Source organism: Liolophura sinensis, chromosome 5, assembly GCF_032854445.1.
Source record: "Liolophura sinensis isolate JHLJ2023 chromosome 5, CUHK_Ljap_v2, whole genome shotgun sequence".
In the NCBI taxonomy this organism is placed as follows: Eukaryota; Metazoa; Mollusca; class Polyplacophora; order Chitonida; family Chitonidae; genus Liolophura; species Liolophura sinensis.
Window position 1 is genome coordinate 4,401,559 of NC_088299.1, and position 24,299 is coordinate 4,425,857.

The 24,299-nt window shown below is 39.7% G+C and overlaps 3 protein-coding genes across 4 annotated transcripts; 2 read left to right on the top strand and 1 right to left on the bottom strand.

Annotated features, from left to right (window-relative positions):
* Window positions 1-1,670: 1,670 nt before the first annotated feature.
* On the top strand, window positions 1,671-6,096 carry LOC135466048 (putative aldolase class 2 protein PA3430). Of its 2 annotated transcripts, XM_064743451.1 has the most exons (5): window positions 1,671-1,704; window positions 2,596-2,793; window positions 3,695-3,857; window positions 5,037-5,284; window positions 5,591-6,096. In XM_064743451.1, exons 2-5 carry the CDS (start codon window positions 2,617-2,619, stop codon window positions 5,753-5,755), a joined length of 753 nt encoding a protein of 250 aa, XP_064599521.1. In that variant the 5' UTR covers window positions 1,671-1,704; window positions 2,596-2,616; the 3' UTR covers window positions 5,756-6,096. The 2 variants fall into 2 exon arrangements, with proteins under 2 accessions (XP_064599521.1, XP_064599522.1); XM_064743452.1 differs by lacking the exon at window positions 1,671-1,704 and having other exon boundaries at window positions 2,559-2,793; window positions 5,037-5,281.
* Window positions 6,097-13,713: 7,617 nt separating this feature from the next.
* On the top strand, window positions 13,714-14,796 carry LOC135465980 (forkhead box protein fkh-2-like). Its single transcript, XM_064743363.1, has one exon. It carries the CDS (start codon window positions 13,714-13,716, stop codon window positions 14,794-14,796), a length of 1,083 nt encoding a protein of 360 aa, XP_064599433.1.
* A 7,666-nt stretch (window positions 14,797-22,462) lies between these two features.
* LOC135465981 (forkhead box protein fkh-2-like) lies at window positions 22,463-23,404 on the bottom strand. Its single transcript, XM_064743364.1, has one exon. The coding sequence runs from the start codon at window positions 23,402-23,404 to the stop codon at window positions 22,463-22,465; it is 942 nt and encodes a 313-aa protein (XP_064599434.1).
* Between the last annotated feature and the right edge of the window lie 895 nt (window positions 23,405-24,299).

Genomic DNA, 24,299 nt, shown 5'->3' on the forward strand with positions numbered 1-24,299 from the left:
ACATCGGAAAAGCCAGGAACAGGATCCGGGATTTGGTCTGTTGTATCAGTTGTTCAAGTTAGACAAAGAACCAAGGAAATCTAAAGCTAAACCTTGGGACAGTGGGACAGTTTTGTCATGACAAACGGGGTGTTGTATTGCAAAACGAGGCCTAGTGGTCAGGGGCGGAGGCAACTCTTATTGCCAGAGCTATATCTCGAGCTCGTCCTTAAGGAACTTCACAATGAAATCGGACACCTTGAAGTAGACAGAGTAAGACACCTTGCTCGAGAACGGTTCCATTGGCCCCACATATCGCAAGACATTGAGGAGTATATCATCAAAAGATGTGAATGTATCAAGGACAAAAGACCACTGTTGATAACCAGAGCCCCACTGGTACCTATCAGTTCTTCGTCGCCGATGGACCTTGTATCTATTGACTTTATGCACATCGATAAATGCAAAGGAGGCTACGAACATATGTTGGTTGTATTGGACCACTTTACACGTTTTGCACACGCGTACGCAACAACTACGAAGTTGGCAAAGACTCCACCATAAGCAAGGCAAGGAGTTTGAGAATTACTTTTTTTATCGCCTGCAACAGTATTGTGATTGACCGAAGTCGAACGACCCCATACCACCCTCAGGGGAATGGTCGAGTCGAAAGGCTTAACAGGACATTGAAAACGTTAACCGACCAACAGAAAAACATGTGGAAAGATTACCTGAATAAGGTTGTCCATGCGTACAACTGTACTCGGAATGAATCCACGGGCTTCTCACTGATTGTCCTTATGTATGGAAGGTCGCCAAAACTGCCATTGGACTTACTCTTCGATGTTCAGCCTAAATACCAAAAAGCAGGTCACGAGGACTACGCAGAGAAATGGCGTCGTTGCGTGACAGAGGTGTACTCCCTGGCCAATGACAGTGCGAAAAGGAAGGCTGCGAAAGCTAAGACTCACTCTGATAAGCGAGTTCACAGCTCGGAGATCAAGGTAGGAAACCGTGTACTGGTAATAAACTTGACGCTAGAGGAGGAACTGGGAAGTTAGGTTCATTTTGGGATCAGAAGATACAGAGAGTTGTTCGTCGTCTGGGCCAAGACTATCCGGTGTATGAAGTAAAGGCAGAAGATTCCTCGGGAGCCTTGCGAGTATTTCGTGGGAACTTGCTGTTCCCTTGCGACGGTTTACCGGTTTCCAAGCCCTCAAGCAACAGGAATGATTGCAAGAAACGCCGCATGGCTCCACAGCGGAAAGTACAAATCTCATCAGACGAGGACGAGGAGCATGTTTTCATCTTCGCGCCACGGAATTAGAAAGATATGTGGCTTTATCACCCATGTATAACTCTATAAATAGCTTTGTTCAAAGATAAGTTCTTAACTGCTACATTTGTTTTTCCTGATGAATAGACCTGTTGAATGTTGTTTTACAGTCGAGTTGTCCTTTGTGATAAACCGTCTAATCACGAACAGTGTCGAGACAACATTTTGTTGGCGGGGAGGGTGTTGCAGTGTATATGATAGACCCCCCCCCCCCCATTATTATTGTTCATTATATGCTCAGTTTAAAGCACTATGCCTGTAAAGTCTGTTTTCGTTGCTCTTGTAAGCGGCGTAATTGGGTATTCACCGTAGCACCACGCTGTTGTGGCGAGTATTTCGAACTACAAACGTGTGTGTTTACCTGATAGGTGAATGTCGTTTATTTACAGGTATGTAAACTGTAAGAAGAGTAAATACTATGATTGTACGTCACATGAGTGCCTAAGGTAGCGGTACAGATAAGTGGTCAGTCGCCACGAAAGAGATTTGTATCCACATTTCGGTAATTTCGCTGAGCGTAGAGAGCTTGCACGAGCAGACATTTGAATCAATAACTTCCGGTGAGACGAGTGTTTCACGTAAGAACTTTCCACGTCTTAGTTTATTCTAGTCCTACATAATTCTGATTCTAAATAGCTACTGTCTGCAGTACGAACTGCATCATGCCGTTAGTGTTATAGAAATGCTGTGTAGATAGTCCATCAGTGAAGTCTTGACTGTTGTCATGGTAACGGGTTCAGTGAGGTCACATCGGTGCGTGTGTTAAGGAATAGTAGCTGAAGTGTAATGCTGGATGATTCAAACACACATAGAAGTGTTACTCTGGATTTATAGCATGTCGTTTAACAGTACACTAATGTGTTTGTACATGCCAAAGTATTTGTATTTGTGTATGAGAACATTGATTATGTTACCTACAATAAATACGCTGTTGTGACGAGTATTTCGAACTACAAACGTGCGTGTATTTATCTGGTAGGTGAATGTCGTTTATTTATAGTTACAGACGATCCTGGGTGTATCACATGGCTAGGTGAAAATGTGGTGAACATGTTCAGAAATGATTAGCATTTGTAATTATCTGACTGGTGCATGCGTGCGTTAGGTGGTTCAGTTAAAGGTTAAATTCCAATTCACTAGGTGAATATAAATGCTGTTTCTTAATATTTGCCTCAAATGAATTGTCACGTAACAGTCTGCCAAAGATCAGCTGATACTGTGATATATGGAAGGAGATAAAAAATCTGTCTACATAATTTTGTGTTCCACCTGCAAATGAGAAACTTGACGCAAAGTCAAAGATGTCGTCAGTGGAGGAGAATCGTGAGGGTAGGGTGGCGCTGGCCGTAGCCTTTCGGACCTTGGAGAAGCTGGGGCTACATGAGGGCGTGGACAACCACCTGTCCCTGATGGTCCCGGCAGCGCGTGGGGTGGGGCAGGTTATGCTGATAAACCCGTATGGACTTCACTGGAGCGAGGTACACGAGTTTTATGCAAATTCACGAATAAATAACTCATTTTTCATAGAGAAAGTTACTATGATATGCGAGATATAGCATTGATTTGTTTCGCTGTTGTGTGTTGTGGCACTGTTTAGAATGTGTGCATGCTATGGATTTTCCCTATGACTTAGCAATTTTCCAGTCATATGGCGACGACGAGTCATTAGGTTTGTTTACTTATACTGTGTCTTCTTATAGCAAGGCGAACCGAAGTATCATGCCGAAGACACTAGACATGACAGCACAGTTTAGAATAGAATAAATCCCAGTTCACCAGGTGTTGTGGCGCATTTTAGACTGAGTCCCATTTCATTAAGTGCTGTGGCAATGTGTAGAATAAGCCTAGTTCCATTTCACTCTGTGTGGTGGCACTGTTTATACGGAGACAACTCCCATTTTACCATGTGACACTTCATATTCTGTTACAAGGTAATTAAGACTGAAGTCTGTTTTTCTGGTCTGTTATCTTAGCATACTTCCAGGGTCATGGGGATAAAAACAGAAGTCACAACCCACGACCAATTCTCATAAAATTTGAGTTGAGTTGCTGTTGTATATTATAATACCCAGACTTCGGAATTTAGAATACAAATTTAATAAATGATAATATATAATAAATGATCATTTGATTACTTATCATTTGATTCCCAGTGGCTTCTAGCACAGGACAAATTCATTGAAAATTCTTCATCTTGGATTTAATGCCCTTCTGAGAAGAAGTCCGCAGTTATTTTGTACAAACTGCATTGTTTGCAAAGCGTTTTGACTCCTTCAAAACGGGCCCTGCATCTTATTCAGTATTAGCAAATGCGCAAGCGCATAATTCCTGATAAATATTCATAACTAATAGAATAGTGACATTCCACTTCATTGGCAGATCACTGCTTCGAGTCTGGTCGGGGTGAACAAAGAGGGCAAGGTTGTCGAAGGTGAAGGTCAACCGGATAAAGCCGCCACTGCTGTTCATCTGGGCTTACGCCAAGTTCGCCCAGATACACCGTGTATTATGCACACGCACATGCCATATGCCACAGCACTAGGTACAAGATGTAGACTATATTTGTTTTTTGAAAACTAGTTACAAAGTCTCCACAAATTGTGGAGAATGAACGACGGTAACTCGTGTAATCGATGGTATGTATGTATGGACGTATGTATGTATTGTCGTATGTATGCATGGACGTATGTATGTATGGACGTATGTATGGACGTATGTATGGACGTATGTATGGACGTATGTATGTATGTGTGTGTGTGTGTGTGTGTGTGTGTGTGTGTGTGTGTGTGTGTGTGTGTGTATGCGTGTGTGTATGCGTGTGTGCGTGCGTGCGTGCACGCATGTATGTATGTATGTATGTATGTATGTATGTATGTATGTATGTATGTATGTATGTATGTATGTATGTATGTATGTATGTATGTATGTATGTATGTATGTATGTATGTATGTATGTATGTATGTATGTATGTATGTATACTTGACGGTTTACGTCGTTCTCAACAATTTTCGGTCATATGACAACGACGAGTGCATATACCGTGTCTTCCTGTGGCAGGGCGAGTCAAAACTTTTGAAAATAACTGCTTCTTCAACGGATCATCTGTTTCAAAGACCAAATGGGAAGATTCCCAGTCTAAGCTAGCCGGTCCAAAGATGTGTAAAAACACACCATTCTCTGAATGTACGCTGCCGTGTTTGTGAATCGCAGTTTTGCTTTACACGTGCACAACTGTATACTTTGACGTATTACAGAAAGGAATAAAACAGTTTACTCCTTGGATCCGCTTGGTTGAGCTAAATTTACCAATCCATTACTACAGGGACAATATAGATTTGTGACGTTACTCTCACTGGTGAAGGATGATTTAAGAAATTCCTGACCACCCATCCAGATCAGGATCCCTACAAAACTGCATATGGATTGTTGCGAGCGTCAAAAGCCAAGCAGTGCACAAACTTTCATCAAAATCCAAAGAAAACTTTTCCTTAAAAAAAGTTACAGCCAAACATCTGGCAACTGGATACAGGAATGGATTCGGACGACTACCAAAATTAAATATATTGACGATTGTCCCATTGTCAGACTGTGCATCAGGTTATATTCATATGTTTCCTTAACACAGATAAACGCGAGGGAAAGTATAATCTATTCTTAAAGAGGCCATGAATGCATGGGAATTAATGCCTCAAATATTGAACAATGCCTTTTGTTTTCTAGGGATGCTGGAAGATCCGCGCATAAAACTGTACCATCAGAATGCAAGTCGGTTGTACGGCATAGTCGCCTATGACGCCGATTACCAAGGCATCCCCTCTGCCACTGAAGAAGGTCGCCGCTTGGGGGAGCTGCTGGGTGACAATGAGGTCATGATAATGCAGAACCACGGGGCCCTCACGATCGGGAACACGGTGGCCATGGCATTTGACCTCATGTACTCTCTGGAGAGGGCCTGTATGTTTCAGGTGGTGATGAATGTTCCTTTATACCGTGACAAGCTTGAATTATGACCGTTAGAAAGTATGTTTTAGGAATGTACATGTACGCCGCGATGCAACTGTGAAGCAGATAACATTCATGATTTGCTGTGTTTTCATGATTTTCCTAAACGATATTATGCCAAGTACATTCCACACCGTAGGAGCACATCTTTAGAGACATTTAAATTATATAAGGTGATTTCTTTCCAAAAATAGCAAAGCACATATGTCTCTGTAAGAGAAACCAAACTATTATGTAAATTTTATGTCGTAAAATATACCTTTCCTTCTCAGATTTTAGCGTATTCGACTGGCAGACCGCTGCGAGAGTTTCCCGAGAGCGTAGCAAAACAGAGACGCGAAAACTTCCCCCCAGAACTTGACAGTTTTTACGCGGACATCCATTTTAAGGCCATGAAGAGGAAAGTCATTCGTGAGACTCCGGACGTTTTAAAGTGACGTCATAGCCAAAGGTTCAGATAATTTTTACAAGGACAAAGTCATATCCTCTGGCTATGAAATAATAATTCATTTGGAATGATATCTCACAGATTACAGCAACTTGAAACGATGTTTTCAGAAAAGTTTGTTAGCTTATATACTAATTGTTAAACTAAGAATTATAATTTGCAGTGAACTAAATCTTTTCGTGTTTTTAAAATGACCACAAGTAATTGATTGCTATAGTAAGTGTGATATATTCTGATACTCTGCAATGTTAAATATTTGACCGTGTATACATTAATATTTTTCGATTGGACTTCGTACTGATATATGTGGTGCTAATAATTGCTTCGATTAAAGCCGTTTATTCTGGAAATATATTTCACTTGTAGAGGTTACAATTTTTGAAGATCACAGAGTTCACAGAAATTCATATTTGTTACTCTTACTATACAAGAGTTTGTCGCCGTATATGTTCATTGTTTGACATGGGGACCTTCGTGACTGAGTGGTTAGGTGCAATGACCCATGAGCTTTTCGCCAACGCGGTAGCTGTGAGTTCAAGTCCAGCTCAAGCTGGTTTCCTTTCCGGTGGTACTTGGGAAGCTCTGTTAGCAACCGCAAATGGTCGTGGGTTTCGCCCCTCTCCACCCCCCCACCCCCCACCACCGCGATAATGCCGCCGGCGTACACGTGAAATATTCTTTAGTGCGGAGTAAAACACCAATCTAATGTATAAATAAACCCTGTTTTACTTCTTTAAGGCATGTAGGTATGGCTGGTTCCGAGTGTTAAAGCACTGGCTCAGTATACCAAGCCATTCACTAATGTGATCGCATGCTTAAATCCAGCTCTTGTTGGCTTAAGACAGGAGACATACTCGCTCTGGTTTCCGCCACCCCTAAGCCCGACGTCATCTAATTTATTAGAAATGAAATTTATATGGGTAAACACATTTAAAATAATTACATGTAAATGAAATCGTGTAATTCCACACTTAACATAAGATGGCAATTTATTCTGGCACCAGCTAGTTTCACGCCCAAAACATCTATACATCTATATATCGTTTTTTATTGTTTAGTTCATTGTTTAACGCCTTACTCAAGAATAATTCACTTATTTGACGGCGGTCACTTGTATTGGTTGATACCCGGATGGCGCGGAGTGAATTATCTGAGTTTAGAGAGTCACTCACGAGATTTTCCAACTGGAAACGTTCGTCGGTAATTTGACAAAGGTCGCTGGTTTACACCGAGTACTCCGATTGCCTTCACACATGAAACTAGCCGCCATTGTGAAAGTGAAAAATTCCTGAGTATGGCATGAAACAAAAAACAAATAAATAAATTAAACGCAAGGCATTGATATTTCACACATTTAGATTTCTAGTGGATATTAAACACCTTTCATAAAAATGTTGCAGTTGCGCTTTGATTGCAACTGTTCAGTTATGCAACGTTGGGATCTAGTTCAACACAATGAATATACAACCCCAAATCCCGGTTAAGCGGAATTGGACATAATCACGAAGTGCCAGAGATTTTGGACGGTCTGTCCATATTTACTTACAATTATACTCATTGTAAACCTTAAGAAACCTTAAGAAACTTGGACTGAAGGCGTTTGATGGAATAACTTTGACACACTAGTTTTTGCAGCAAGAACTTGTGACGTCACACAACACCCAGGACCTAACAAATGCTACAAGGCGAGATATGTACACGCCATATGCAAGACCTTACGGTTTATTGTCGTCGAGCCTGCGAGAGAGGAAATCTTTTTGGTCTTTGTACAAATATAGGTCCAGATAAAATGTACCACCTGGAGAGTTTGTGGTTTTCTATAAATCCAGCGTTGGTGGGTAAATATCTTTCACAGCCTTAGGTGATATATTGATTGTTTAATGCTAGCAGATCATCAACGCACCGTTTAGTGAATGAGAAAGATACGGCTTGGTGAGGATTACTTCTTGGCTTTCTCTCTGGCCGTATGGGGGAAGGTCTTGCAGCAACCTGCGGATGGTCGTGGGTTTGCACCGGGCTCTGCCCGGTTTCCTCCCACCATAATGCTGGCCGCGGTCGTATAAGTAAAATATTCTTGAGTACGGCATGAAACACCAATCAAATAAATAAATAAATTGAAGACATTTGTATGTGGTGTAAAATAAATTATTATTTACTTATATAGAAATATGTACAATTGTTTTTAAAATGTATATAATTAGAGAATAATTATTCAAATGGTCTGAAATCAGCCTGCGGCGGTTGAGATGCTTGCGGCTGTCGTGTAAGTGAAATAAAGTAAAACACTGATCAAATAAATAAAGAAATATTAAAATAGCTTTCCATATACCACAGTCACACGTTCATCACATCCTCACATGTACAGACAGCTTTATTGTGGGACCCCGTCTCGAGGGTAACCACCCAAGTACTATGAGTTACATACCCTAAAGCCTCTGGGGTTGATCCTCCCTTGGCAAAGATTGCCTCCCCCCAACCCCTCCCCCAACCCACTCCACTCACCCGGACAATAGCGAGTGATTTGTCTGACCTCTCGTCGGAAGGTAATCTGTTTCCCACGAGCCACGCCTTCCCCATTTGCCACTTGTCCGTAATTCGAGTGTAATGAAGTGTTCTGTTAGTGGGCTAAACTATTATCAAATTAATGGTCTAATTATGCTGTCTTAGAGGCTGGTAGTCTATCGCAACTCTGACATGCTCCAATCTGACATCTGACCCATCACCTGCCCTTTTTGCCTGGGGGTTTGATAAAACCACAGATTAGTTTCTTGTCTGTCAGTTTGCGGCGCAGCGATTCTGTATCTCCGGACTGAATACAGGGATTTGTACGTAATTGCTCACCTAATCACGGTTTAAGATGACAAGATTTATTTCTAACACAAACAATGGTTAATAGGATATAAGATTCACATTTTATGCAAATGATATCGGAGCGAAATCTAATCTACCTGGTATAATCCGGCGTACTGGAAATTTCTTAGCACTGGATCTTTATGGAATATAGACTTTGATTTGTAATTTTGTACGATGAGATTTATTGCATAACATTTTTTGGGTATAGTTTTGTAATTTCCCACTCATTGTTGGGTAATACGTAAGATGTAGGAATACCCCATGTATAAAATTGTGATATATTTATTTATTTCATTGCTGTTTTACGCCGTACTCAAGAATATTTCACTTATACGACGGCGGCCATTATTATGGTGGAAGGAAACCGGACAGAGCCTGGGAGAAACCCATGACCATCAACAGGTTGCCGGCAGACCTTCCCACGTACCGCCCGAGAGGAAGTCAGAACGAACTGTATTATATTGTGCTTTATCAGTAAGATACAAGACATACTACACATTGCTTGGTATTTCCTTTGGGAAGAAGGAATACAAAATACTCTGCTGTGTAATGTATGTATAGGTTACAGAAATATCCAGTACATTGACTGCAGGAATATCCAATGCATTGCTGTGTATTTTCCCAAATATAGAGGAATATATACATGTTGCTGTTTATTTATGCTATATGAGACAGGAATACCCAATACATTTCTGTGTATTTCTCCTATATGAGACAGGAATACCCAGTACATTGCTGTGTATTTCTCCTATATGAGACAGGAATACCCAGTACATTGCTGTGTATTTCTCCTATATGAGACAGGCATACCCAATACATTGCTGTGTATTTCCCCTATATGAGACAAGAATACCCATTGCATTGCAGTGAATTTCCCCTATATGAGACAGGAATATTCAATACATTGTTGTGTATTTCATCTATATGAGACAAGAATACCCAATACATTGCTGTGTACTTCCCCTATATGAGACAAGGATACCCAACACACTGCTTTGTATTTCCCGAACATGAGGTAGAAATACCCAATGCATTGCTGTGTATGTTCTCTAGGATGCAGCTGTATCCAATCATTGCTGTGTACATCCCCTGTATGAGACAAGAATACCCAATACATTGCTGTGTATTTCCCAAACATGAGGTAGAAATACCCAATACATTGCTGTGTATGTCCTCTAGGATGCAGCTGTATCCAATCATTGCTGTGTATTCCCTCTATATGAGACAGGAATATCCAATACACTGCTGTGAATACGATTGCCCTGCTGTCTCTAACGTTATAGTATCACACAGTAGGATCGTCATGAACGTGAAGAGTTATAATCCACAGCTTCCCAGATCTTCCTTATTCTACTTAAACATTACGATCCTCGTTAAAATCTCGAGCTAAAATCTCGTTATCTGTTTCGTCCACCATTAGCGCTAAAATCAGATTCTAGCGACTTCCAGTCAACATGTATTTTACGTAATCATTTTATACTGAGCACTTTTTGTTTTGTTTTGTTTTTAATTTGTATTAGTTGATTAGATTGTTGTTTAACGCCATGCTCAAGAATCTTCCACGTACACGAGTGTTGTCTGTTTTATGGGCGATTTTATGGAAACCGGAGTGCCTTCTGGGTAAACCAGCAACCTCTAGCAAGTTACTGGTAGCGAGTATCTAGTAGACCTGGAACACATAAATATTACCCAAATCCTCATTTTCTACAATTATGTTGACCTTACAGGCTATACCATAGACAGCAGTTGTTCTAGTAAGGTTCTAGTAGCCATTTTAACCCATTTGGAGCAATTAAAGTGATGGGAAAAGTGAAAATGTAGTTAGGGGTGTACAGTACCCATTAAACACAAAGTTTAAACTAAGAGCTACGCCAAGAACATGAAAGCATACGCCATAACATACAATAAAACTAAAGTATTTAAAAAGAGTACCGGTGTTTTATTGGTCACTGTTTCAACCATGTATCAGTGTGCAAGTTTGAAACGTTTCGGTTTCCGGTTGGCATTTATGGTCTACCATACATACATGCAATTTGGCGGGTAGATTCCTTTCGTTTTCCGCTACGTGTTTGCTAACATGTGTTTACATGTGACACTTGTTAGAAACTCGACAAGTTCCACGAACAATAAGCAGTGGCATGTTAAGTGAACACTTCACAACACTTTCCTCATGCTCGAAGGCTTCTTGTCAATTTCGCTACTAATGAGGTACCAATGACATATACAAGTCTAGAGAACTGTAGAATATCGTGTATATAGAAACGCTACCATTGTAGTCTACCGTGTTTTGTAAACTCGGCTGTATAACTCCTTCACTATCATTACAGACTGTCATTGAGGCGGTCCCACAAACAAGCTATAGTGACAGATTGATAATGGGGTGTGTGTCCAGGGAAGGCAGGACAGACCATTGTCCCGTGGTCACCGCCCCTGCAGGAACTAACGATGCAGACCGTAGCAAGGACTGGGCAAAATTATCTATTGGATAATCGACTGATTGGTGGCATAACAAAATCTCCTTTTGTTCGGAGGAAACTCCCCTCGTTCACATTGCTGTTCCCTACTGAAGACACCTAGCCCGCCTTCTATACTGTTTGAGCATTCGTTTCCAAATTTGAGAACATAATCATTGCTGTTGTAAAAGTAAAATAGCCTCTTTCATGGAATGCCAACTTGTTTATCTTCAGCGAACAAATGGCCTACACAGAGTAATTTGGCCTCACATACAAAACCAGCATAAGGGAACTTTTTGATTTCCAAGCGTGTAATGAAAGTGAACGGTTGATGAGGTTTCTATGCAAGATGGAATATGTACTCTGAAAGCGCACTGGGTGCATGGCGCTAATGTATTGGAGGAACTCGCGTTATTTTAGTTTGGTGTCTAAACAAACAGACAAATAGAAAGCAAATCAACTTAATAAAAAATTACCAAATAGAACAAGTACACCTTTAAGAAGGGAAGAACATAGTACTAATGGCTTCCAGTGGCATTCTGTCCTCCTCTTTGTATAATCGTATAGCGTCACCACTACATTACATGCACGTAAAAGTAAAAATATTTAGAGCAGGCATAAAATACAACAAAAATCAGTAAATAAAGTATCTACTCGCAACAACACATTCCTTATTATGATAAGATTGATAGAATTTGTCTCCCAATATTTCGCGAATCTGCAATGTGCATTTCACGGCATCCACTATAAAAAGAATTTATTAAATTTAACAAAATGTACATATTCTTCGAATTTCTGACTGAACTTCGAGAAAAATAGGTTAAATTATTTTTACATTGATCTCTTGGCATGCGTCTTTAATAAGCCATACTCACAAAAAATATGTTTCCATATTTATGGTGTTTTATTACCATTTATGAAAGACTCGCGCCTATTCTTGCATCCGCTACGATGAAATAAAGCATTATGTTTCCGTAAAGTCTTAGCTTACAAATATTTTGACTGACAAATATCATATTATCATTACAAAGTCTTATGTTATCGCTAAACTATTATGCTCGCCGCCGTCCTATAAGTGAAATGTTCTTGAATGCGGCGTAAAACACCAATCAAATCGCTAAAATATTGCCTTGAAGAGAAAGACAGAGATACGGGAAGCAGTCAGGTGGGGTGGGGGTGGGAGGGGGCTTCAGAGTCCTATAGTGCGTGTCTTTTGCCATACGATTATTCACAGGTGACAAATCAGTCTCACCTTACCGGCCGGCCTTTGATCTCAGATAGATTGCCAGGTAATCTATGATTACGTCACATATTTGACTGATTAATCAGATCAAAGACACAAACAGTAGTCATAAACCCACGTATAAACACACCTTGATTAACAATTCTTTACAGACTAACTCTGCTCGATCATAATATTGTACGTCATGCAGATGGGCTAGGCGACGAAACCCCCCGGCTTTACACGTCGGTTCCCTACTAACGGTGTTTTCTTCAGCAGGTGGGGTTCAGTAAGAAAACCCGCAAGATTTGCCGTACCATGCAGACACTGCATTAACTTCTCACTGCATGGTTTCTTTTCTTGTTTTTTTTCACTACGAAGATATGGTTTGTCTGTCCCATTCGGTGGTTGTCGCAATAAAATACTTAAACCAATTAGATAATTATAGTAATAAGAAGTCTATACAAATGAATCTAACAGATCTATCAATTGAAAGCATATTCAATGTGAATTTTATATCTTTATGTCGCCTGTTAGAACTCGGCTCCCTTTGTATGGGATCCGATTTTACTGTCTCTCGAAGCTTCACGAGGGATGGTATTTAGGGATATAGTTTCTTTTTTTTAAAGAAAATTAAATTTACAGGACAACTGTTATGTATATTTTAATAATGTACTGGTAAATATATGTCATCTAAGTATTTCCTCTCTATCAGAACGGTGGTGTATGAGAAAAATGTTGAAATTGGGCCGAATGTTCGTGAATTTGCCTTATTTTTCTGTAGCACAGTGGCCTTTGCACTTTCTTTGTACACAGCTATAACGTAGAGGCCAGGCATTTTTGCTGAAAAAAAATCTTTGCTGTAAACAAACCAAAAAAAAACAACAACAAATAACTAAGCATTCAGAGATTTTAATTTATGCTGAATTGAAAGTTTGGTTTGGCCAAATAATGATTACATTAATGCTTAGTTAATATGCGTGTCTGTATAATAAATAAATGTATCTTTTAATCATTGGAGAATGATGGAATCGTGATTTCATATTTAAACCACAGGGGTCGTGTAAAATCCAAATCTCACGGTTACTTGCAGGGTTTCTTATACTGCATCAATCAGATACTTTACAAACAAATTTCGCCCATCAAAACCTTTCTTGTATTCCAATCCCACCTGCGTGTGGTTATTTCATCAAAGAGATTAAACGATAATCCTATTGGCTTTCAAAATAAACAATCAATTGGCTTAAAAGACTCTGCAACCTGATAGGTCCGTTTCGATTCGGCGGTGTTTTTTTGAAGTCAATTGTAACATGTTAAAAGGAGCGCGTTTCTCAAGTGGGTAATATTTTACCTGTGACAACATTGTGCAGAGTAAGTTGGAAAGAAAATTCTCATCAGAAAATTTGGATCTTACTGATCATGGTTATCAAAAGAGAATCTTCGGCCGACTTGGCAAGTGTAGGCTTACATAATGGCTTGTTCTCCAAGTCTCAGGACGAGGGGGGATTACAAGAGAAACGATATGAGATGAGATCTAGAACAAGCCGGTCAAAATTTGACGAATGTCGAACTAATGCGAATAGTATGGGAGGCATGATGTCTTCAGATCCAAAAGAATTACAGATAATCTCACCGTTGAAAGTTTCACCAGAAAACACTAACAAAGGGGAGCTATTGGTGGATGTAGAGACACTTGGAGAAGCAGACGAAGAAAACACGTCTACCGGAATAAGCGAACTTTTAAACGGGAGTTCACCCGACGTGTCCAACGACACCAGTCATGCATCCGATAGTGAGAGAATGGAAGTGAAGCCAGCGACCAAACCCTCCAAACCCCCGTTCAGTTACAACGCCCTGATCATGATGGCCATCCGTTCTAGTCCCGGGAAACGACTGACGCTCAACGGTATTTACCAGTTCATCATGACCAACTACCCTTACTACCGTGAAAAGAAACAAGGCTGGCAGAACTCCATCCGCCACAATCTCAGCCTGAACAAGTGTTTTGTCAAGGTGCCCCGCCATTACGAGGATCCGGGGAAGGGGAATTACTGGATGCTGGATCCGTCCAGTGACGATGTGTTCATCGGCGGAACCACCGGTAAACTCCGCAGACGATCTGCTCATAGGGCCAGACATTACTCATTTAAACCAACGGGGTTTCCTATTTTGCAGTCTGAACCGGATTTTGGATATCCAGGCTACTACAACCCGTACCCGATATCCTCCCAGCCATTAATGCAAACTTGGTCTCCTGTCGTATTAGACAGGAGATCTTATGTCATGGCAACGCCTGGGTATAACAGCAGATTTCCGTCTTTTCCCATGCCGTTTGCTGAAAAACAGCCTCCAAGGCGCCATACAGACTTCTCTGTTGACAGTATACTTAGTGAGGAGAAGAAAGACACAAAATTATTTGTAAACAGCCTGGTAGGAAGGTATTTTGAGGCTCCAGCTAAAGGGAGCACACTGGACACAAATTTTACTCAGCAGTTACTATAAATAGTTTTATATAATGTTTAAATTTACTCTTGTATAACAGATTATCATGAAAGCTCCAAACCAAATTCCACCACCTTTGAACTATAGCCAGTATATGCGGAGCTATACCCGCGGAATATTTTGATTATGGTAAAACAAGAGCTCTTAATATTTTTGTTGCGTCACCGAATAGTGCTATTTACACAAAAGGTTAATAATTGAGACAGTTTCACAGGCGCATAATTTTATCTGTTCTGTAAAAATAAATAGAATAAAATCTTGATTATATGCGACGAAATGTTCTGACCATGAATAAAAGTGCCTATATAAATACACATTTGCCAGTATGAGAAAATGTGTGCCTTATGTTTTATTAAATGAGATCAAATGTTGAATTTTGATTCGTTTCAGATGTTTGTGCTTTTAATTACCATGATTACTAACGTATATCAACAGCTATATAATTTTGTCGAACAATTTCAGCAATTATCAGGGCTAAGTCTGAAAACATTTCGGCCAATTTTCCGATGACCTTTTAACTGCAAAGGTTATTTATTTATTTATTTATTTATTTATTTATTTATTTATTTATTTATTTATTTATTTATTTATTTATTTATTTATTTATTTATTTATTTATTTATTTGTTTATTTGTTTATTTGGTGTTCTATGCCATACCTAAGAATATTTCACTTATATACGACAGCGGCCAGCATTATAGTGGGAAAAAACAGCTCGGGGGAAACCCACGGCAATCCAGAGGGGGCCGAACTTACAGTGACCACATTGGGGAAAGGTTTCTGGGTCATTGTCTTAAACACTATACTTAGAATTTACAGCAGATAATTTAGCAAGAGCCGTAAAGGGCGAAATTGACAGTCCATAAAAAGCTCAGATTTAAAAGTACCTGTTGGCTGGGCGTTTTTCAATCAAAATGATATTGAACGAGTCACCGTATTTTATCTTGCATTTTGTACAACAATGTTCGAAAATTATATGTTAAGGAATGTTACTGGAACAAACCCACTGCGTTAAGAAACACAGAACTGTTATCCTAGATTGCTGACACTGATATGTTAATGAACCTGTGAAATAAGCGATCTCAGCCTAGAGCAGTGATAGTACAGTCTATGATGTTCCCTCAGTTCGTGCCCCATAGAGTTCGTCTTCACTTAATTGGAAGTTCAAACCATTTTCTTCTTTTCTGTTATAATATGTGTATATCCATGCCGTCTTACAGTTACTGGTGTACCGTCTTTGCGAGAGGCTGAAATGCTTAAGCTTACAAAAAAAGGCTTGAGATTTGAATAAAGCTTGATTCTGTGCACCAGTGTGTTATAGACTGTGTCCCTTAACTGTCTAGTTCATGCTAATAATCTTTAATGTACTGGAAGTGTGTTACATCCGCACTGCTACCTTACAAGACGTGAAACTGTGGCTTGTACACCTAACTCATACCTCAATTCGTTACTGGCCCTCTGTTTTGATATGATTCTCTGACACATTCTTCACCATAGGCAATAATGTTGTCAGTTTCTCTTTAAAATTTTCCTTTAAATAACATAACAGGCGATAACGATCTAAAAAAAACTTTCAAGTCAAGCAGTGGAACGCTTAAACAAGTCATAGCCCATAAAAAAACATTGTCTTAAAACACGATACAGTGATGTGAATCAATGAATATCCATGTATAGAGAAGAATATATACATATATCTGTTTGTCTAATTACGAACTTGATAGGTAGCCATGAAAATGACACATTAATACACAAATAAAAGCGAGTATATTTCACCGAAACTGTAGTGAATTCAAATTCTAACAGCTCGAAAACAGAAAAACTCTGTTCTCTACACACGGCGCAGTCTTCACCTTCAGATACAGCGGGATATCCCATTGAGTTGCACAGGAGACTCGTTCTGGGAGGTTGGCTCCCCCTAGGTTTCCACGTGAGTTTTATTCTTCTTGATGTGTTTTAATAAGATTATGAACAATAAATAAAACTCTTTCACCTGATTTATGAAGTTAACCCCAGATCATCAGAAGGTGGTCTTCATTTGTCGTTAAGGATCTGTGCACACAGAACGTAATCTTCTCGCCTTGCTGTTGATTGTTGCTCGACCACCCAGTAGTCCACTTGACGGGGTCTCTCTATACACTAGGTGTTTATTTACTGCATATTCATGTAGTCTGTAAAATCACCATAAATTAAACAATTGCTTTGAAGCTTGCCGCACATCCAGTAAAACTTGTTGGTGTAGAAGTTGAATCTCATGAATACAAACTTTAGTGTGTTAAACCACATCTGCTTTTTTTGTTTATAAACAAATAACATCGAATCATTTTTGGAAGATAACTTAATGTCTAACCTCTTTAAAACAACATGAGGCGTGGGTTGTTTTAACGGTCAACTTGCATTGGATGAAGCATCATTTCTCAAGACTGTACCAATAAATGTTGCAATACAGTTAATGGCTTTGTGGAATATGCCCCTGGAACTAAAATATCACAAGCAAAAATTGTTAATTTACTTAACAAGTTTCTGTTAAAGATCATCATTGTTGTGGATATTTCGTCCAAGGAGTTTGATATTCTTTGGCAATTTAAACATGCTCACGAATGCTAGAAATATAATGACGAGGGCTTCCTTCGAGATCTTTAGTTCTTTTTCTCAACTTCATTAGTCACTCGGCCCTAATTGTTTCAAAAAAACTCCACAGACTACATTACAAATTGGTGTTCCCTTTCACGGGTTTTTTCTGGTCCAGTTTGTGTTTGAATGGTTGAGTACCACTTGACAATACATGTTATCCAGTAATGGGAGTACCATATTTTTGTCAGGTTGGACCTACAGCCTTCTGAATGTTCCCATGAAATCAACCGGCAAATGTATCTTAAAACATGTCTTAGCTGAGGCCAGAGGTGAATCAGGTGGGTCTGCGATATGACCCCCAAGGCGGGTGGGTCAGACACGCCCTTAGCTCATTAGTGGGCGCAAGAAAATCTGACAACAGTTTATCCGGAAATTGCACAAATTTCAAAACAGATGCAAAAAAATGACACTGTTGATCGCTTTAGTTCAACCATTATTATTTCCTCTAGCACAATGGCATATCTTACAGGTGTCCCTTTATTAGATTGGTTTTCAGTCATTTATTTTGTACATTTATATTAATAGATTTCTCAATGCGTGTATTCGAATACTAGATTTGATTTATTTACTTATTAATTCGATTGTTATCTAACGTCATATGTTCACTATACTAATTTTTTCCCATTTGTACAACTGGGTTCACATTTTTGGGATGAGGAAACTTGAGTGAAAATTGTATAAACGGCGTCTCCTTAGCATGTACTAACGAACTTCTCCACGTGACGTACACGCTGATTTAGAGGAAAACAAGTAAGACTGCGCTATTATCCCTACGAGAGCCATCGATCGCTATCTATCCCATGTGAACATTGGGAGCAAGGGAATCATGCCAAAAAAATCCCCTGCCCTCTGCTGGAAATGAACCCGCACTTGGTGTGCCTCATGAATTTAATCGAATCCTTTACCAATGAACCAAGTTCCGCCCAAGTAAGAGACTAAAATGTCCCACCCGAATGTCGAAAGAAAAGCAATACAATTTCTTTTATTTCATACCGAAACCAATAACTCCATGCATAGGCTGTGGTTGGCTTAAATGTCAAACAAACCATATATGCACCAAAAAAATTTCCGGTTCTGTTAGGACTGTGTGTGAGAAATGGATATCAGTGAGATTTGTTGAGCATAGCTTCTCAGGATCTTTGTTGCATGTCCAGCTTGTAAACATTTTATAGTAACCAGAGTAGCCAATATGCCTATGTGTTAATCCGTATGCATGAATCTTTGATCTGTTTGATCAAATTTAAACCCATTTCTAGCTGTTTCCATTGCGGCTTTAGGTCAGGAATTTTCCCAGGTAATTGCCTAAGCGTGGTGGTTTGTTCCGGGCACTCCAGTTTCCTCCAGTTTATACACCTAACTACAGTCATAAAGATGAAAAATCCTTGAGCATGTATTAAATTAATACATAAATGTGCAGAACGAAACATTAACTGCCCATGTTCGAGATATGTTTTTTTTTTGCAGATGCGACGCGCCTTTTTTAGTCCGTTGTCAGATGAAGTCTTTTTCGAACGCATGACCACATGCTAAAAACGACACATCCGAGCATTTTTGATCAGCCAATAACAAAGTTAGAAAGCTTACAGCAAGACAGGATATGAACAGTTCCATGCATAAGGAGGACAAAGATTTCTTGTTCGAGAAAAGTGTATAATTGTTCTTAGATGTCCTTGAGGGGGTAAAGTTGGTAGTTGTTTTGATAAGGTCAAGTCTTGTAGGGGCATACCGTGGCCCTGGGGCAATACATCCCTCACAATTCTCGTTCAGTACCGTGTAAAATTCGTTAATTGCGGTAGACGTGTGGTTTATTCTTGGTTGTTCACATTAATAACCACCTGTTCTGGAAATAGACAGTACCGATCATCATGTCACAGGAAATCATGCTGGATACCCATACCTGACGTGCTAGGATTAGATTGTTCATAATAGCACATCAGTCAGTTTCGTCAATTTTTACTAACTGGCTGTAAATTTGTTAATTTTATTACTCAAGCATTTCTTACTTATACGATACTTGCTTGAGGTGTGGCGTGCAGATATGCATATATATGTTAGTGGAGGACAAGTTGTTTTCAAACAACGTTAGACTGCTTAAATCATTTTCCCCAAAGAAATTGACTCGAAGAAGATGAACTATGCGAAAAGTGGACAGAAGAAAAATATCAGGGCTAAAATATTTGACTTAGCAAATGTTGTTAGTTTAACTAGATCTGGTATGGGTGGATACGTAGGTAATACTATTTTTCTCGTCAAGTGCTGGTCGGGTAAATTAACAGAGAATTCAATAAGTATTGTGTACGGTTTCTTAAATTTTATTGCCATTGTACATTAGACAGTTGCTTCGCCTGTACATGGAAAACCTCACTTTACTGGAAAACCTTATCCTTCCTTCATCTCACATTGGTCGATGCTTGTCTGTATTTCAATCTATGAGCACAGACATCAATGTACAATGGCTCGTGCACCTGTTCAGGTGGACTTCTGTATTGGGAATTCCAAATGTTGTTTGTTTGGAAAGGCTTGATTGATCTGTTTTCTCGTTGTGGGAACCTATGTTAATCTTTCTTTAACAAACAACTACATCAACGATTTTTGTCCCCGAACAATTATGCGATTATCAAATAGATAGCATTGTCCGATCTCTGCTGGGGCTAAGGAGACTTCGGGCCTTCCTTGCCAGGGGGTGGTGACCACCGGACAATGCTCATCGCTTTCAAACCTCCCCCTTTCTTTACGCACACCCATTATCACCCTGTCACTAGCTTGTTTGTACGGCGTCCTTAACCCGAGATTCTACTAGTGTTGGCGAGCAGTTCATAGGAGTTTGCAAACAAGGCCACCCATAAAAGCCCGCGCGTGCGCATATACGGGGATAAGGGAGATCGGTAGATGCTTACGTGATAGGTTTCTCAATAGCATTCTGTAAGACGGGTGGGAAGTTGAGGGTCACTTGACCAACTTTTCGTGTCTAAAACAAAATGGCCGCCCAATGTTAAAGCATTGGAGAAAAGGTCGCCTTTTGCCACTTCGCTAGCAACCAGTTAGGCCTAGTTGTACAAAATAACGTCACGAAAGCTCTGTAGAAATACTCAATCTGGAAAGCCGAAAAATCCAACGGATGCAAGATCGCTTAGAGCGATTCAAAAATGGGCATTTTCCTATGCAATAACGTGGGGAGGACCGTTTTCTTCACCCACGCCGTTTGTTACTAAGGAAATCACGTGGTTTCTAGCTTCCTAGCCGTTTTAAAGAATACAAACTTACACGAAAACTGTCAAGCAATAGGAGTGGACTATAATGTGTATGCCAAACCTGTCATTACCTATTCCGCCCAGTGTACAGGAATCCGGTCACACTTCGCACATTGACGAACTCGAGAGGGGTCATTGTGTTTACGGTGTTATGACGGAGTACGTGTCTTTGCATACTTAGGAGAGTGTCGGAATCCACTGCGTCAACATGAAGGATAGGTCTCTAGGAGTTGTGTTACATAATTTCGAGGTTTATGGTGTTATGTTTAACAACTTTATAAATGCCCTGCAACATGACAAAGACATAAGGTACGGTCTAATAAAGTTACGGTAAAACAAGGAAAAAATACTTTGGAGAAGTTTTACAGATACAGAAGAGCATGATACCATTCACTGAATTAAGAAAGGATAGTTCGCATCTGTCGTAAAATGACTGTGTTTGATTCAGTGGTGAACACAAATTACCAAACAAAAGTTTAATAAGATAGATATATCTGGTATGCGATTTAAAGTCGATAAAGCACATGTTCAAAATTCACACAGTTCTTCGGAACGACATCAAATTATCATAGATTGGAGTTCACAAATTTATATTAGTATAAGATATAAAATATAGCATTAACTAATTGAACGATATTTGCAAAATAACAGGTGAAATAGACACCTTGCTTATGTATATATGTACGGAACTATATTTATTTGTCTTAAAAATTTAAGCTGCCCAATTCATGTAAGAAACTAAAATTATTATAAATAACGGTTTGATTTATTTATTTGATTGGTGTTTTACGCCGTAGTCAAGAATATTTCATGTATACGACGGCGGAGAGCATTATGGTGGAAGGAAACCAGACAGAGCCCGCGGGAAACCCACGATCAATAACGATTTGTGCTAGATTTGTGCTTACGGAAGCATACGGTCCATTGTCTGTGTTGTACATTACTAAAGGCAGCTAAGCTGTGAATTAAAAGAAAACTTTATTAATAATTTTTTTTAATAATGTTTATATATCAACATTGCTATCTAAGTTAAATTGTCGGCCGTATACAATTGCTATTGGGTATTCCAGCGTGTAGATACGGGTTGGGTAAAAACAAACCATGTGTCGAAGGATGTTAATCAGAATTCCACATCAGTTAACACGAGCATACCATGAATTAACATCATTGTGTTCTGTGTATGATTTGACGACAGCCTAAGACTGTCTGGTATTGATGTACATGAATGTGGAATTACCTTTATAGGCCGTAGAATGTATAGCTTGAGCCCAGTTCAGTTATACATGGCTATAGGCCATAAAAAAACAGGAGTATTACATGAATTATAAATTTTGTTGGCCTTTCCAAACCATGTTTCTGAAGAATTATTTGCAATTTGTCTTAAGTGGCGTTTTCACTTGGACAATTAATAAGGCTTCCATATGTGTTCCAAAGCCATGCGGAGAGCAAATTTGCGCTCTCGATGTAGGCTGTATTTAGTACATCACCGTAGCTCTCGTAAGTCATCATTAGAGAATGGGGAAAATCTTGACCATGGCTTTAAACAACAATCAAATAAATAAATAGCTAAAGAAAATAAATGACGAGGAAAATCAGATGTCTGGCACGGAAAACGTAAGGTATAATATCACGAAATATATGTAACAACAATATATATGTATATACAAATTGTAGTGCAAATTGTAATCCATTGTCAATTTATAACAAATACACACTGTCGCATACAACAAAATAATACACAATGGTAGCACTGAATTATATATGTGACATTCACTGGTAAAACATTATCTAGAAATCTGAAGGGAAAGTGGTTGGAAAAGGTGCGAATTCGCCAACGGGTTGACGTGATATTTCCATAAATCCTGGTGAACATTCATTTGGGAGATTCCGTATAGATTTTGGGCCAACTTTTGAGATGACACAGTGTCTGAATTAGACAAGACTCTACCGCCCAAATGTTTTTTGTCGTTTTCTGTTCCCAGTATTCGGTCCACTGAGAAATCTGTAGTTTGAGTCACACTTTTAGCGTTGGTTTTAGGATAGAGGTCCGATATGGGTCTGCAGGCGTTAAGATCCGATATGTTCCAGGTATTCTGGGGAACCGGACAGGGGTATGGATAAGAATATGGCGCAGGGATGTAACCCGGGAGAGATACTGGTAGTTGTCCGTTTGGGAATGGTGGGGTTTTGTACAGTTGCGAAGATATCCTGGAGATCGGTGAAGTTTTGTATAAGTCAAACCTGGACCTATGAGCAGATCGTCTGCGGAGTTTGCCGGTGGTTCCGCCGATAAACACATCGTCACTGGACGGATCCAGCATCCAGTAATTCCCCTTCCCCGGATCCTCGTAATGGCGGGGCACCTTGACAAAACACTTGTTCAGGCTGAGATTGTGGCGGATGGAGTTCTGCCAGCCTTGTTTCTTTTCACGGTAGTAAGGATAGTTGGTCATGATGAACTGGTAAATACCGTTGAGCGTCAGTCGTTTCCCGGGACTAGAACGGATAGCCATCATGATTAGGGCGTTGTAACTGAACGGGGGTTTGGAGGGTTTGGTCGCTGGCTTCACTTCCGTTCTCTCACTGTCGGACGTATCACTGATGTTGGATATATCGGAAGTAGTGCCACTGGATAGCTCACTAAAATTTTCTTCTTCGACAGTTTCTACATCCACAATGCAGTCATCCCCATCAATTACTGGCACATTATTCGCGGTGGAAGCCATGCCTTGTGATATTTTAGCACCAAGCGAAACTTTTTCAGTCAAACTTTTCTCGCTTAGATCTTTGGTCATTAATTTTTCTTTACAGCAAACGATGCTTCTTCACATGTCAAGTTTACTCTCGCTTTTTCCACTGACTATTCCTAAAACGTCTTCATCAAGTGCACGAAGACTTTTTGCCCTAAATCGGAGGAACAGTCGCTATATATATAGCAACCATGCCTCAAATCCTGGCCAATCATTTGTCTGGACATAGTCGCGTGGAACCAATGTTTGCTTAAGGAACCAATAGGATAAGAGTGATAATCTCTTCCATGATACAATTAGGAGAGGTTAGAATACCGCGAGGAATCACAATGGCGCCTTAACAAAACATAGTTAATCTACTCAGTCTTCCATGCCGAGAGCGATTTCTCTGGAGTTACTAATTCAACTTTTGAATCCCATGCCTTCCCGCCGTGACCGGTGAACCGTGAAGAGTTTGACCAGTCTCATTACAGGATACGGAAACACGATTAGCTTATTTAGTCATTGTTATCCATCGGGCCAGTGTTTGGTGGACAAACAAGTTTCGGTGACAATCCTGTTGTCAACAGCAAAACACGAAACATGGTCAATTGTATGGTTTATACACTATTTACTCAGTACATGAAAACTTTATCTTGTCAACGTGTTTCCTAAAACGTAGCCTAGTACTCGAGAGCGACCTCTTACAAACCAATGTAGGGGCCTACCAACGAAGTACGATTTGAAGGACACCCAAATCTCATATTTTTTTATACTGTTTTATTGATTCTATACATTAATACTATACATTAATCCAATGTAAATCTGTGTAACATTTGCAAAGTGGTAAAACCCGGTTTTCAGACGGGTCTTTATGCCTTTGTGCCATGGT

Coding starts and splice junctions, on each gene's coding strand:
- LOC135466048 (XM_064743451.1), top strand. CDS start 2,617: ATGTCGTCAGTGGAGGAGAATCGTGAGGGTAGGGTGGCGCTGGCCGTA. Junction 3,858..5,036: donor GCCATATGCCACAGCACTAG/GTACAAGATGTA, acceptor TTTGTTTTCTAG/GGATGCTGGAAGATCCGCGC. Junction 5,285..5,590: donor GGGCCTGTATGTTTCAGGTG/GTGATGAATGTT, acceptor TTTCCTTCTCAG/ATTTTAGCGTATTCGACTGG.
- LOC135465980 (XM_064743363.1), top strand. CDS start 13,714: ATGGTTATCAAAAGAGAATCTTCGGCCGACTTGGCAAGTGTAGGCTTA.
- LOC135465981 (XM_064743364.1), bottom strand. CDS start 23,404: ATGGCTTCCACCGCGAATAATGTGCCAGTAATTGATGGGGATGACTGC.